Genomic DNA, 13,404 nt, shown 5'->3' with positions numbered 1-13,404 from the left:
CTGTTGTTGCATAACAAGAGTAAGACCATTATGGAAGAGTAAGACCATTATGATTTCGTTTTGAGTCTTTTGACTATGGGAGTGGGTTGACCCAAGGGATAAAAGAGAAAATCTAGTCTAAATATATGTTACTATACATTATTTAAAAATATGAATATAGCTTTATAATAAACTATCTTTAATTGGTTGACATGACCACTTCGTTATTAAAAACTTACAATTTATTTCATATATATTTAAAATAAAAAATTACTCGAATTAAGAAAGTCAGAGTCAACCCAATTTTTAATTCGTAAAAAATTATTTATGACTAATTAATTAATTATTTTTTAACCCAACCACTACTCATATGAAATAAAAGTAGCTCAATTTCTGGAAAGATATTCACAATCCATATGGGCCGAGGCCCAATATCAAGTAATGGGCCTTTATCAACTTATACAGCGCACAAAAAAAAAAAAACACTCGGCACCCAAAGGCCAAAAGCTAGGAAAAATAGAAACGAGGGCGTAGGTATTTACATTTACATCGGTCAACACTAGCCACACATATCAATCAATCGGAGCGGCGAAAATGTTTCCAGGATTGTTCATACGAAAGCCGGACAAGGCGGCGGCGATGAAGCAGCTGAAGAGTCACGTGGCAATGTTCGGGGTTTGGGTCGCCCTCATTCGCGTCACTCCTTACGTTCTACACTACTTCTCCGATCAGAAGGAAGAACTCACGCTCGATCTCTAGCTTTTCCGAGGTACCTAAGTTATTGAGATTGATTTTTTTGTTAAATTACGCAGAACTTTATTGTTCTTTTGGATTAATACTCTCTGAGATCGAATTTAATGTTCCACTCTTCTGAAGTAGGATCCGAATAGCTATGTTTTGGTTCATACGTGTTTTTGTTTGTCGGTGATTAGTTTGCTTTCGATCTTCAAAACCTTCGATTTAACTGTCTGGTGTAAGTGAAAGTACGAGCTACACGTGTGGCTATGGTAACTAAAATAAAATGAATGCTTTAGTGACACTTGAACAGATAAAAGTATGTATATAATGATTACTTTCAGAGGTGGTACGATGATGAACTTTAATTGAGAAAATTTGATAGCTTACGGAGACCCCGAAAGTTCTCTATTATTTGCACCTAAATTTTACAGATTACTCGAGTGTGGCTAAAAGTAGTGGATACATCAATTCATTCGTGTATGAGCTTCTATTTTGTTGGTGATGGTACTAAACTTTTGTTAACGTAACCATTTGCTGATTTACAAACTTCATCAGTCATTACCCCGGAGAGACATTAAAGCACTGTAGTGACCATATACAAAAAATTATAACTTTATGCCTCATTTTAATGAAGAATCAAGTTTTGCCCCCGTCTCCCCATGAATATTGTGTCTTCCTCTGAGTGCGAGCTATACTTTTACAGTGTGCTGTGTATTGAGGTTTATAACCTACAATTTCTTGTCAACACGATATAAAATGGATCAATTTGCTGGTAAGTTATTGTGCACGTAAGATGGCATGAACCTCAGTAAATATGAAATCATGCGGGACCTATAGCGAATTCGTGAAAATCTTAAACCCCACCCCGACCCCCGACCCCCAACCCCACCCGTGTGTCGCAAAAATCTTTTCAAGTAAGGACGTTCCATTTCTCGACTGCTAAGGTGAATGTTGACCCAAGTCATTTTAAAGGCCTTGTTAGTTTCATGGAAAATGCTGGAAGTGAGGGTAAGCGGGAAAAGAATGAGTAAACACAATTTTAATGGAAAAGTATTTCATTACCTAGTGTTCGATTTTTTTATTTTTTCCCAGTCTCTTATCAAAAACAAAAAAAAAAAGAAGATATTATTTAAAAATGGGAACTTATTAAGCATTGAACCCGACCCATTTATCCTATTTTCCAGATCGGTGTAGCATGTAGGAATCTAATATTTTTCCTGTACTACTTTGTTTGATGAAACAAACATAGCAAGATTTTATATTAGGTTCCAAATTCCTCGTAACCACCGAGTTTACTGATTTTTACCATCTTGTCTAGTCTTCATGCAGTTGATGTGAATAAGCACGCTGGAACAGGGATCCAAGAGTTGTGAGTAGTAGTTTTCTTGCGTTTTCGGAAATCCCTTGGCTTTTGAACCCTAAGGCAACGCGATAGCTCAGCAGGTATTTTAGATGTAGAATTGCAGTTCGATTTTATTTTCAAGTTTTCAGGTTTTTAGTGATGTTTCTGTAGGTTTTTGGACCTTTTTGCATGAACTTTTTCATGCTAGTGGAATATTGGATGTGTTTGAAATAAAAAAAGTGCTGCAATTTTCTCTGTTTTCTTTGAAATAAAAAAAAAAAACTGCCTGGAATTTTGGAAATATATAAAGTTTAATGTGAAGTGACGATTTAGTATATTTCAATCCACAAAAAAAGAATGTGGAAAATTGTTGCTTATGAATATTCGAAAATTTCTTATTCGAATGGGAGGTTCTAAATTCAGGTCAATCTCTTATTTAAACAAGAATTTGCATAAAAATTGTGTTTAATAATATCCGTTATTATAAGAAAATTGTTTTCAAAAAAAAGTAATCAGTTGTAAAATTTTAAAAAATTCTAAAACTATTCATTAAATTAATTTATCTTAGAATCCAACTAGAATGTTAAAAGTTTCTATTACTTGTTGCACGACAAATTTCCTTAGGGCATTTCCAATGGTGCAACATTTTGTCTTCCCATGGAGGCTGATTGGCGCAAAGGACCAATTTGGCGCAGAGGTTTTCATTTTTTTTATTTTTTATTTTTCGTTTTTTTAAATTATAAATTTGCTTTTTTATTTTTTAATTTTTTATTACAAATAGTTATATTAAAAACTATAAATATTATTAATAATATAATATTGATTATATAATATAAAAATTAATTCATAATTAAAAATATATTATATAAAATATAATAATTAATATATGTAAAATAAAAAAATATTTTGAGAATATTCTGTTTGAGTGTAAGATTCGAATTAAATGAGTTGGAGATGAATGTTGTATTTGGTGCAAAAATCACATTATTTTAATGTAAAATTTGCACCAAAATAGATTTTGTGGTTGAAAATGACCTAGCAATTAAGTACTGCAAGAAAAAAATACAAAAATAGTACTTAATCATAGCATGACTATTTATCTATTTGTTATATCAAGACTTTTTAGTTGTACACAACTTCTCCATAGTTAAAAACTTATCCGTAATTGAGTCAATATTAAAAATCCTTCCCAATTTTCGTCTTATATTTAATCAATATAGTAAATGTAATTACGATAATTAATATTTGGTGAGTAAATGTTAAACACAATATTTATATTGTTAATTTTTTAATGATTAATTCTTCTGAAAAAATTATTTCACCGCATGAAAAAATTTCTAGCACCTTTTTTAATCATTTGTGTCTTTTGAAAGTCGAATTATTTTATTACTACATAATTGAATATCAATTTTACTAGGTGTTCGAAGCATGAGATAATGAATGATGTATAATATATAGATGATAAATATATATTTGTATATGAATTTTATCAAGCACATTTGCTAAATTTATCAAAAACGGCATCCGTTTGTTGTGGTGTACTAATTCTAACAACGGTTTCAAAGAAACCGCATCCGTTTGTTGTGGTGTACTAATTCTAAGATTACCTATTTATTTTGATTTCGTGCGGGTATGGATACTGCGGGCGGTCACGCAATATGCAGGTGGCTATGTTATTGTTGAAAATGCGATGGTTCCTAGCAAGCATTGCTCCAAAAGGTGAAATCGCTCACCTTAGGCGCCTCTCACCCCCCGGCTCGACAGGAATGTGAGAGGAGGTAAATCATGGTGACTCAGTCAACCAGCAGCAGCTAGACCTTGTTCCTAGCAAGCATGGACACACTGTGCTGCACGCAAATTTTTGCAATATTTGAAAGGGAAAATAATTTTTGGGGAAGTTATTTAAAAATCCCCAATCATAATATTTCTTTGCATTCACTCCCTACCCACAAAATTGTGGTACTATTTCATATAAAATGTGGTACACTTCATGTGGAAATGTGGTACACTTCATGTGGAAATGTGGTACTAAAAAAGTACCTAGGGACTGAAAACAAAGAAAAAAGACGGCTGGGGACTGAAGCCAAATTTCCCGATAATTTTTTTGGTTCCTTGATTTATTTTAGTTTGAGTTTTGATCTATTAAATATTCTAAGTTCGATTTTGACGCAATAACTTTGATTATTTTTTGTTTTTAATCCTTATTTGTTTGTAGAATTACTGACGCGACACAAAAAAAAAATGCTGATATGACCTAAGAAAATGGTGATATGACGTCGACAATTGCCGACGGTCCAGAAAATTCTGCTGTGTTCGTTGCCATATCAACAATTTGAACAAATAAGAAATTTTAAAAGTTAAAACATTAATATCAAAATTTGATAAATTAAGAGACTAAAACCAAAATCAGAAAAGTTAATTGAAAAAAATGTGACGAAAACCTCAACAAATTTTCTCTAACACAATGATTTGAACTTATGGTAATAATTATTATTCGAACAGCGATATAATACATCAAAAAGAAACAACGTAAACAGAACCAGGAAACAAGAAGACCCTGAAATGCAATTCTCGCGAATCAAATTAAACCACAACAAAAATTGATAAGATGAAGTATAACAAGAGAGATTTAAAAAATATAGTTTCATCTTAAGTTAGTTTAATTGTATTCACATAAAATATCTCTTTAATTTTTTTGGAAAATAATTTTTTTGGTCTACAAACTTGTCCAATTTCGAGTATTGATCAATTAATTTTTTAAACTTTGGTTTTGTCATTAACTTTTAAATTCCAGCTATTTTGATCCAATTGTTAATGTGAAATTTGACAAGTCAACGAATTTTATTGTCACATCAACACTTCGGCAAAATATGATTAAGAGTAAAAGAATTAGAATTAATGTATTAAATCAAAGTTAAAAATACTTGGTAATTTTAAAAAAATGAACGTGTGTATACACGTTTAGTTTTAAAATTCAATCAATCTTTTTGAAAGCTCTATCTCCTCTACCCCTCTATCTCCACCTCATTGCGATCATTGATGTTAAATTAAAGAGTAAAGAAAGAAAAATCAATTTTGGAAACATAAAATTTCTAAGTAACTATTTGTTCTCGGTTTATTTGTGCAAGAAATGGCAAGTTATTGGTCATGGTTAAAATTCAATTTTTCCTAGGGATGACAATGAGTGCGGGTTCGACATGTATGGATAAGTGAAATGAGTATCGACACATGTAATTTGTATTGACTTTCATCTCAATTATTCTTCAACTTCTAATTATGTTTCTTTAGAAGTTAACTAGTTGAAGTATTAAAATAATTAACATTTGGTTTGTAAAAAAAAAAAGGTGGAGGATTTCGGGAAAAATACCACAGAATGAAGAGGGCCATAATGGTGGGTACCCAAAAATGTTGGATTAAGGATCGGGAAGTCGGATTTGCTATCGGGCTCGATGGGTACCCGATCCGAACTTTCCGAATTTGAAAAACCCACCCCAACCAAATGCCGACCCTTACTAATACATGTGCATGCAAGATAATAGTTAGTCATTTGTCGACAGAATGAGAAAGGCAATATGTTGAAATGGTGCCATCTTTGCACTTGACAGATACATTTGCACAGAAAAGAACAAAGTAATGACACCTATGTAGAAATGTGGACAAGTACTCATTCATCAAATCTAAAATAACTTCCATATGCTACAAAACATGTGCAATCAACAAATTTCTTGAACAAGAAATTCATCCCTCTTGGAAACTCAGTAGACAAATCCAAATGTCGATGTAATATATACTAACATACACCTCTATAAAGTGATCCCAACATTCTGCCATAAATGTTTCGTTTATATACAAATTTTCTTTGTCGAATTAACCTCCTTTCTTCATGCTTAAGCATCCACCATAAGCCATTTTTCTCATTTGAGCCTCACCCTTACAAAGATACATCATTGAAGCTCCAACTGATCTCAAATCATGATAAATAGTTAAAAAGGGTGGAAAAATCTACAAAAATTCTTTCAAAACTTCCATGATTAGTTTGAACAAGAGTTTGATAAGTAAAATTCGAGTTATCGGTACATCTACCAATGAAAGATGTTCAAGGGGTCGATCGGAACCTGTGTTAGCCTAGCTTTGAGAATTGGCCAGACAATCTTATCTTTGTCGTCTCTTCTCTTCATGTCTTTAGGAGTTGGGTTTTATAGCTTTACAGCCTTCTGGTAAGTTCTCTGACATCCCATCTATGATTATGATACATGCAGTAAATAATAATCGAAGGTAAATTCAGTTATTTATTCATAGTGCTACTGCGGGACAAAATCCACCAACACGTCCTGTATTTCAACAATGAACTGCATTTTGGCACACAACAGCAATTATAGTTTCAGTGTGTAGGGTATTAATTCTGGCCCCATAATGAATAATATATCATAAACTTGCGTTTGATCATTCAATATAAAAGAGACAAAGCTTTTTGAGGTATGAAAAAATTCAAAATGATATGCATGAAAGCCTTGAAGTCATCATGTTTTATGCATACATCAAAATAGAACAAATCGAAATTTTAGTAGGTCGTTGGGGAAGTGGTTTTATTACCTCTGTTAAACTGAATGGTAAAGGCCAGAGGCCTTCTAAATGCTGCATAAGATGCTTCAGTGATTAGTGTCGTAACATACTTTTCCATTGTCACGTTCTCATCTTGCAGCTTCTTGGTAACTGTCATGGGCTTGGCAATACCATGGAGCTTTACTTTGGCACTACTGGATGGATATTCAATCCTGGCTAAGTGCCCAATACAACAGTCAAGAGTATTGTTAGTCGTCATTCTCGGCGACTTGGTAATTCCTTAACCTCTAAGTTTGATGCAAGAATAAGATATTTTAGTTGTTTTGAGTAACAAAGTTAATCCACATTCATAGGTTTTATCAATGCTTGTGTTAGCGGCAGCAAGTTCAACAGCCAGCATAGTTGATCTTTTGCTCAAAGCTGGTGCCTCGTTTTGTCCTCCAAGGCTATGCACAAGATACCAGATTTCTTCTGCAACAGCTTTCTTGTCGTGGATTCTTTCGCTAATTTCATGTCTGTCCAATCTTTGGTTACTCCCCTCGTTGTGATCCTGATTTTGTTCAATCATGTTAAAATGAGTATTCACAAGAGCTATTAATCAAAATTGTCCTATATATTTCTGAGGAACCATCATCACCTGATTGATTTTCCCTTGGCTGCCTAAAGTAGAGAAACGTACGAGTAAGCAACAAGAGGGCAGAAAAGTAAATAAAAATGACTATTCCATAGCCGTACAAAAGGCTTTTTACAGCAGATGTAGCAAAGATTAAATCATCCTCAGCTTCAGGCAAAGAAGATGATCAAGGGATTCTAGACTTTGCACACCGTGAAAAAACACTAATATTAGTGGAATCTGTACAATCAAAAGTAGCATGTAAATAAAATGAGCACAAATGAGAGTTTCATATATGTATATATACACATATATGTCATTTTTTAATTAATAACTAAAGAATATGTCAAAATGACACAATGAAAAGGTGTAAGCTACGATTCTCTCAAAGGCTATTGAAGCTCGAGAATGAACTTCACATATTATGCTTGTGATATGAAATTTGTACCTAAAAGTACATTTAGCTCAAACTTGCTCCTTTTTTTTGTTTTACTGTTATAGCAACACCAATAAAAAGTTGCTACTACTGGCAACTTCTCCTATGATGTTTGCTGCCCGAGCATTTCATTTCTCAGCTTACAGGCCATCGTGTCATTTCCTATTTTCTTATACCCATCAATGAATGCACCATATATCTCTGAATCAGGTTCGAACCCTTTCACAGCCATCTCTGCCTGAAGCCTCAAAGCCTCATCCATCATTCCCGCCTGACAAGTTGCCTTTATCAACCGCACATGATTCTCATCCTCTAGAACAACTCCATGTTTGTTTCCTAGCAACCTCAAAAACGTCATTGCTGTAGAAACTCTATCCTTGTCACAAAGCGTTCTGACAATTCCATTAACAGTTAAGTTCTCTGGAATAAAACCTTTCCTACACATATCCTTGTACAACAACATGGCAGAATCAGCATCTCCTGTTTTACAATACCCATTTATAAGATGCTCAAAAGTTGTACATGTACTCTCAGTACCATTCGTCACCATTTCCCTGTATATTTCCTCAGCCTTCCCTACCTCTCCAATCCGACAATATCCTCCAATAATTGTATTGTATACCACAGCATCACACTTTATGCATTTATTCTCCATCTCCTTCCTTACCTTCATTGCATCCTCCATGTTTCCATATTCACTATACACTACCATTAACATTGAATATCCATACGCATTGGGCACACAACCACAACTCTCCATTTCCTGCCACACCTCCATCACCTTCTCAAGCAGCCCTTCTCTATAAAATCCAACCATAACAGCATTAAATGTGGCTGCATTCGGTACAACACTCTTCCCATTACTCCCTTTTCCACCCTCATCATCATTGAGACCAAAAATATCCTTATACAAATAGTACATCCGAAAACAACCTCGACCTTTTGAGACTAATTCAATCAAAGAATTACAAGTACTAGTTCTCAATAACAAATTCTTGGACCTCAGCATTTTATAGATTTCAATAGCTGCATCAATCTTCTTAGCATCTATACAAGCCTTGACTAACAAATCGAAAACAAAAGGCGCAGAATCGCAAACTCTGTAAGTTTTTATCAGAGCCTCAAAAAGGGCAACTGGGGTTGAAGATTCTTGGTGATGAGCTTCAGAAAACACAACCATTGACGATTTTATCAGAGCTTGAGCCTGGGATTTAAGCCGGGAGCGAGAAAGGATGTGGATAACAGTAGAATAAGAAAACAGAGTGTGGGAGCAGAGGGAGTGATTGCGAGTGAAATTAAAGAACCCTAATGAAAGGTGGGGAGTGTTCCGAAGTTGGAGGACTATTTCCGAGAACTGATCAGCCGTGAGGCGGCAGTTTTTCCCACCTAGCAGAGACCGGAGATTGGACCACCGGGATTTTGAGCGGTGGTGTTTCAGGATCGAAACAGCAGCTAACACGATATCTTCAGAATTTGATAATGATCCTGACGAACAAGATGAGATCTTTTTGGTAAATTGCGAAGAAAACGGGACGAATTTACACGAAGCCGTTTCAAAGAACGCCATTTATGCCTTTCAGTAATATCATCAAACAGATCGATTGCCTCTGCACTGAAGACGAACCACAACCAAAAATATAATATACAGGGATTCAAACTAACTGAGAACTATGATTTGACTTCGTACTCAAGAAAATTAACAGAACAAGACCGAAGTAACATTACTCAAGAGAATTGTAGAAAATCATTCCAATGAACCGAGAAATCAAAATCATTTATTCGGGTTTGATTCCAAAATCAAAATGGGAACCCAGACCGAACCCGTATGGACAGAACCATAATTCAACATTACGAGCAGTGAGACGATCTCGCAATATTTTTAGTATACGAAATAATCACGGATCACCTAAATAAGAAGTTCGTCTCACAAAATACGATATATCAGACCGTCTCATATAAATTTTTGCCTAAATATTCATAAAATTATAGAAGTAGTCCGTGTCTAGTCGGAAATAATAAGTATCAACTTAAGCTCTAATTGTTTATTTTAATTTCACTTTTAATTGAAATCAGAACCACCAATCATAAAATGATATAGGTAGTTAGTGTATGGTCGGAAATCACAGATATATCTGACGTCAAGTCACTCCAGACACCAAATCAAGAAGATTATACATAATTTTTTTAAAATCGCATTTATATTTTAAATATTTTCAAAAGTATACATTCAATCGCTACTAAAGAATTAGAACAAGGGAATTTTAAAACGATGAAGAAGCACTAAAGAACAAAGAGAGAAATGAATGAATGGTGTAAAAATGGATTAAAGAATCATATTCATGTTGGTTATTCTTCTCAAAGTAGAAAGTTCCATTTGTCTAAAGGGGGGAAGAAACCCCCATTGGTGTTCTTCATACTCTTCTAATTATTTGATGCCTTGTGTTCCAACATTTTTTGACCATATGAGTAAGGTTCGTGGCAATCTTGTTTAGAAAGACAGATTTGTTAAAGTTGAATTATACTCCAAAATGCAAATTTCTAAGTTTTTTTTGCTCCAAATAATTGGTACTATAAGTTGTCTATATATACTTCTGAGTCAGAATTTTTTGTTCTAATACAATAATTTTTTTTCAAAATAGATTTGACGTCACATCAACGTTCTAACAAAATTCATGTTAAAAATGCAAAGAAATAGTCCATTTACGGCACTAAAATCAAATTTTGATTAATTAGAGGGGGTCGAAAATTCTATTCAAATTTGTTGAATTTTGACTATTTCAAGTGATTGTGGAATATTACTTAGGGCTTATTTGCTATTGTTTAGCTTTGACATATATCGAGTCATCAATCTAGGCTCATTTTCTAAGTAAAGAAACTCTTTTTTTCCCCCTACTCTTAGTTAAGAATAAGTTCCAAGAATGTGACGCTAAAGCATTAAGAATTTAAGATATTTAATCCATAAAAAATAAAGGTGGGGTCTAATCAAAATATTCTACCATAATTACTTTGACATATATCCAATTGGATAAAATATTGAAAAGACTAATATTTTTGTAATAGTTTTGATATGCTGCTAACCACTGTACTCACTTCTGTATTCATCAATGAGGTGTTACTCATCTATCATTTATTGAATGTACAATTTGAATATACTTCATCACATTCAATAGATGAATGTCACATAATCAGTGGACACATAGACGGGCACAGTGAGTAGACAATATATAAAAATTATATATATATATATACACACACATATCAAAGGTTCAAGTTGTCATATTCTTGTATTCTTGAAAGAAGTTCTTTCTCAAAACCCACATTATATCCAAAGCCAAGGAACTCTTGGTGTGTTTCAACCATACATATAATAGGAATTAAACTTTGAGTATTTTAATTTAATACATCATATAAAGTGAGAAAAATTCTCAATATTCTAATGTGCCTTATGCTCCACTTTAATTAATTCAAGATGAACAATTGTTGACAACTACACAACCATCTCTTCAATTCTAAGTATAAATCCTACATTGCTTCAACTTCAAGCTAATAACAACCTTAATTTTCATTATTATCCATAGTTATCCAATATTCATCTTCAATTAAAATCGAAATTAACAATTTTTGAGCCATCATATATAATAAAGCATACACCAATACGTGCAAGATTACCCATTTTTCATGAAATCGAATATTTGGTTAAATTTATTTTAAATAATTTATAAATTCTTAAATATATTTTATGAGAGGAATTTATAAGTTGTGAAATTAAAATAAAAGTCAAATATATGTTGCATTATAATACCTTTTTTTAAATAAAAAATTATATATATATAAAAATACTTGAAAAAGGGCAAAAAGATCAAATAATTATAAATTTGCATGCCACCCCCACAAATTCTATTCATATGCTCTGCGATTTTCCACCACCATGAGATACAATGAAATCTCCCACTTCAGCCACCCGCAGCACAACCTGAAGTTCGAGTACAGCGAGTCGCCGTTCAAGTGCGACGGCTGCAACGAAGTCGGCATCGGCTCTCGCTACAAGTGCGCCGCGGCCGCCTGTAACTTCGACCTCCACACCCACTGCGCCATCCCTTCCACTTCCATTTCCCACCCTTTCTACACCAAGTGCTCGTTCCAGTTCCTCTCCCGCCCGCCGGGGACGGTGGCACGTTACTGCAATGCATGCGAGAAGGACGTGTCAGGGTTCGTGTACCACTGCAAGTCTTGTGGGTTCGATCTCCATCCCTGCTGTGCTAAGCTTCCGATGGTGCTCGACGACGGTGAGATCAAACTGTATTTATACAGGAAAGTCTCCTCGCCGTGCCACAGGTACAGGTTTTGAATATATAATTGCCATAGTTTTGAAAAATAGAACGCACGCTACTGTTTGAGAGTTGAGACATTCAACTTTTAAAATTCGACTCGAACCCCAGAAACATGAATCAGTGGAGATGTGTATGAGCAGGTGTGGGAGAAAGGGGAGGAGCTGGAGCTATAGATCTTCATGCAAGAAGTACAATCTCCATGTTGCGTGCGTAAAAGAAATGCTGGTAGATAGCTGGCACGAGATCTACACCGGGGCGTGCCGCGGTGGCGCATGGGGGACCAAATACTCCGGAGGCTGCGGGAAACTGGAAACGAGGATTCCGAGCCTGAAAGATACATTGGAGACTCATAATCACAGGAAGAAGAGCAGAGGGAAGGCGGAGAAATGCTGCGAGGTGGCAGCGTTGGCTCTGCAGTTCGTTATCTCCGCCGTGTTAGGGGATCCCACCACCCTCATTGCTGGGGTCGTGGCCTCCTTGATGTCCAAGTGAAATCAAGATTATGTATCAAATGCGTTCATCAAATATTTCAATAGTTTATTAATCAAAAGAATATTCTCCATTATAGATAATTTATATGATTTTTTTTAAAAATAAATTATATGCGTATAAGTTAAATATCAATTTTACCAAGAATTTCTTGAATTTCATTATGAAGTCTCTGTTATTAATTGGACAAAAACTTGTATGAGACAGTTTCACGGGTCCTATTTTGTGAGATTAATATCTTATTTGAGTCATCCATGAAAAAATATTATTTTTTATGCTAAGATTGTTACTTTTTATTGTGAATATCGATAGGCTTGACCCGTCTCACATATAAAAATTCATGATACCGTCTCACAAGAGACCTACTCAATTAATTATTTTTAGTTGAATCTATTTTAATATAATTCATCGTAAAAACAAAGATAAATATTATTATATTTTTTGAAATATGTTTGAATTGTATATAAAATTGAAATTTTTAATATTTTGTAATATAAGTAAATTAAAATCATTACATTAGATAACATAAATAAAATTAAGTTGTGAATCATATTGGAGCCAAAGAAATGAGATATGTTAGAAATATATTATGTGAGATTTTATTTAATAAATAAATAGCTTTAAATAGATATGTGTGTACAAGTTTTCATGGTAACGACTCAATTTAATTATTCAATTAATTATTGAGGTCAAAATTAATTATAAAGCTCAAGCTCGTTATACACTTCAAAAAATCTATAATAGGGGATGTTCTCATTATTTAAACTTTCATGATTTTATGTTTAAACACTTTAGTTTTCAAATAACATCTTTAAATTTTTTTACACCGGGTCTCCCGTACCTCTGACGTTTGATTGTGGTGTAGGTGATAACATACAAAGTTTTCTCTCCACCTGCTATTTGGACCCGTTTA

At 34.0% G+C, this 13,404-nt stretch overlaps 4 protein-coding genes across 7 annotated transcripts; 3 read left to right on the top strand and 1 right to left on the bottom strand.

The window, feature by feature from the left end:
- Nucleotides 1–480: 480 nt before the first annotated feature.
- Nucleotides 481–2,315, top strand: LOC140808870 (mitochondrial import receptor subunit TOM6 homolog). Its single transcript, XM_073166180.1, has 2 exons — nt 481–748; nt 2,036–2,315. The coding sequence occupies exon 1, from the start codon at nt 574–576 to the stop codon at nt 736–738; it is 165 nt and encodes a 54-aa protein (XP_073022281.1). The 5' UTR covers nt 481–573; the 3' UTR covers nt 739–748; nt 2,036–2,315.
- A 3,702-nt stretch (nt 2,316–6,017) lies between these two features.
- Nucleotides 6,018–7,174, top strand: LOC140808871 (CASP-like protein 5C3). Its single transcript, XM_073166181.1, has 3 exons — nt 6,018–6,276; nt 6,762–6,894; nt 6,976–7,174. The coding sequence occupies exons 1-3, from the start codon at nt 6,152–6,154 to the stop codon at nt 7,168–7,170; spliced, it is 453 nt and encodes a 150-aa protein (XP_073022282.1). The 5' UTR covers nt 6,018–6,151; the 3' UTR covers nt 7,171–7,174.
- On the bottom strand, nt 6,793–9,525 carry LOC140808869 (pentatricopeptide repeat-containing protein At2g15980). Of its 4 annotated transcripts, none has more exons than XR_012113029.1 (3): nt 7,684–9,525; nt 7,260–7,475; nt 6,793–7,172 (listed from the first exon to the last, which is right to left on the bottom strand). XR_012113029.1 is itself a non-coding variant. In XM_073166179.1 (1 exon), the coding sequence occupies exon 1, from the start codon at nt 9,236–9,238 to the stop codon at nt 7,775–7,777; it is 1,464 nt and encodes a 487-aa protein (XP_073022280.1). In that variant the 5' UTR covers nt 9,239–9,525; the 3' UTR covers nt 7,534–7,774. The 4 variants fall into 4 exon arrangements, 1 of the variants encoding a protein (XP_073022280.1); XR_012113031.1 differs by having other exon boundaries at nt 7,260–7,282; XR_012113030.1 differs by lacking the exon at nt 7,260–7,475.
- Nucleotides 9,526–11,555: 2,030 nt separating this feature from the next.
- LOC140809686 (protein VACUOLELESS GAMETOPHYTES-like) lies at nt 11,556–12,596 on the top strand. The gene is made up of 2 exons (XM_073167388.1): nt 11,556–12,006; nt 12,143–12,596. The coding sequence occupies exons 1-2, from the start codon at nt 11,600–11,602 to the stop codon at nt 12,492–12,494; spliced, it is 759 nt and encodes a 252-aa protein (XP_073023489.1). The 5' UTR covers nt 11,556–11,599; the 3' UTR covers nt 12,495–12,596.
- The last annotated feature ends 808 nt before the right edge of the window (nt 12,597–13,404 follow it).

Source organism: Primulina eburnea, chromosome 13, assembly GCF_022965805.1.
Source record: "Primulina eburnea isolate SZY01 chromosome 13, ASM2296580v1, whole genome shotgun sequence".
NCBI lineage: Eukaryota > Viridiplantae > Streptophyta > Magnoliopsida > Lamiales > Gesneriaceae > Primulina > Primulina eburnea.
This window is presented reverse-complemented; position numbering and strand designations above follow the sequence as displayed.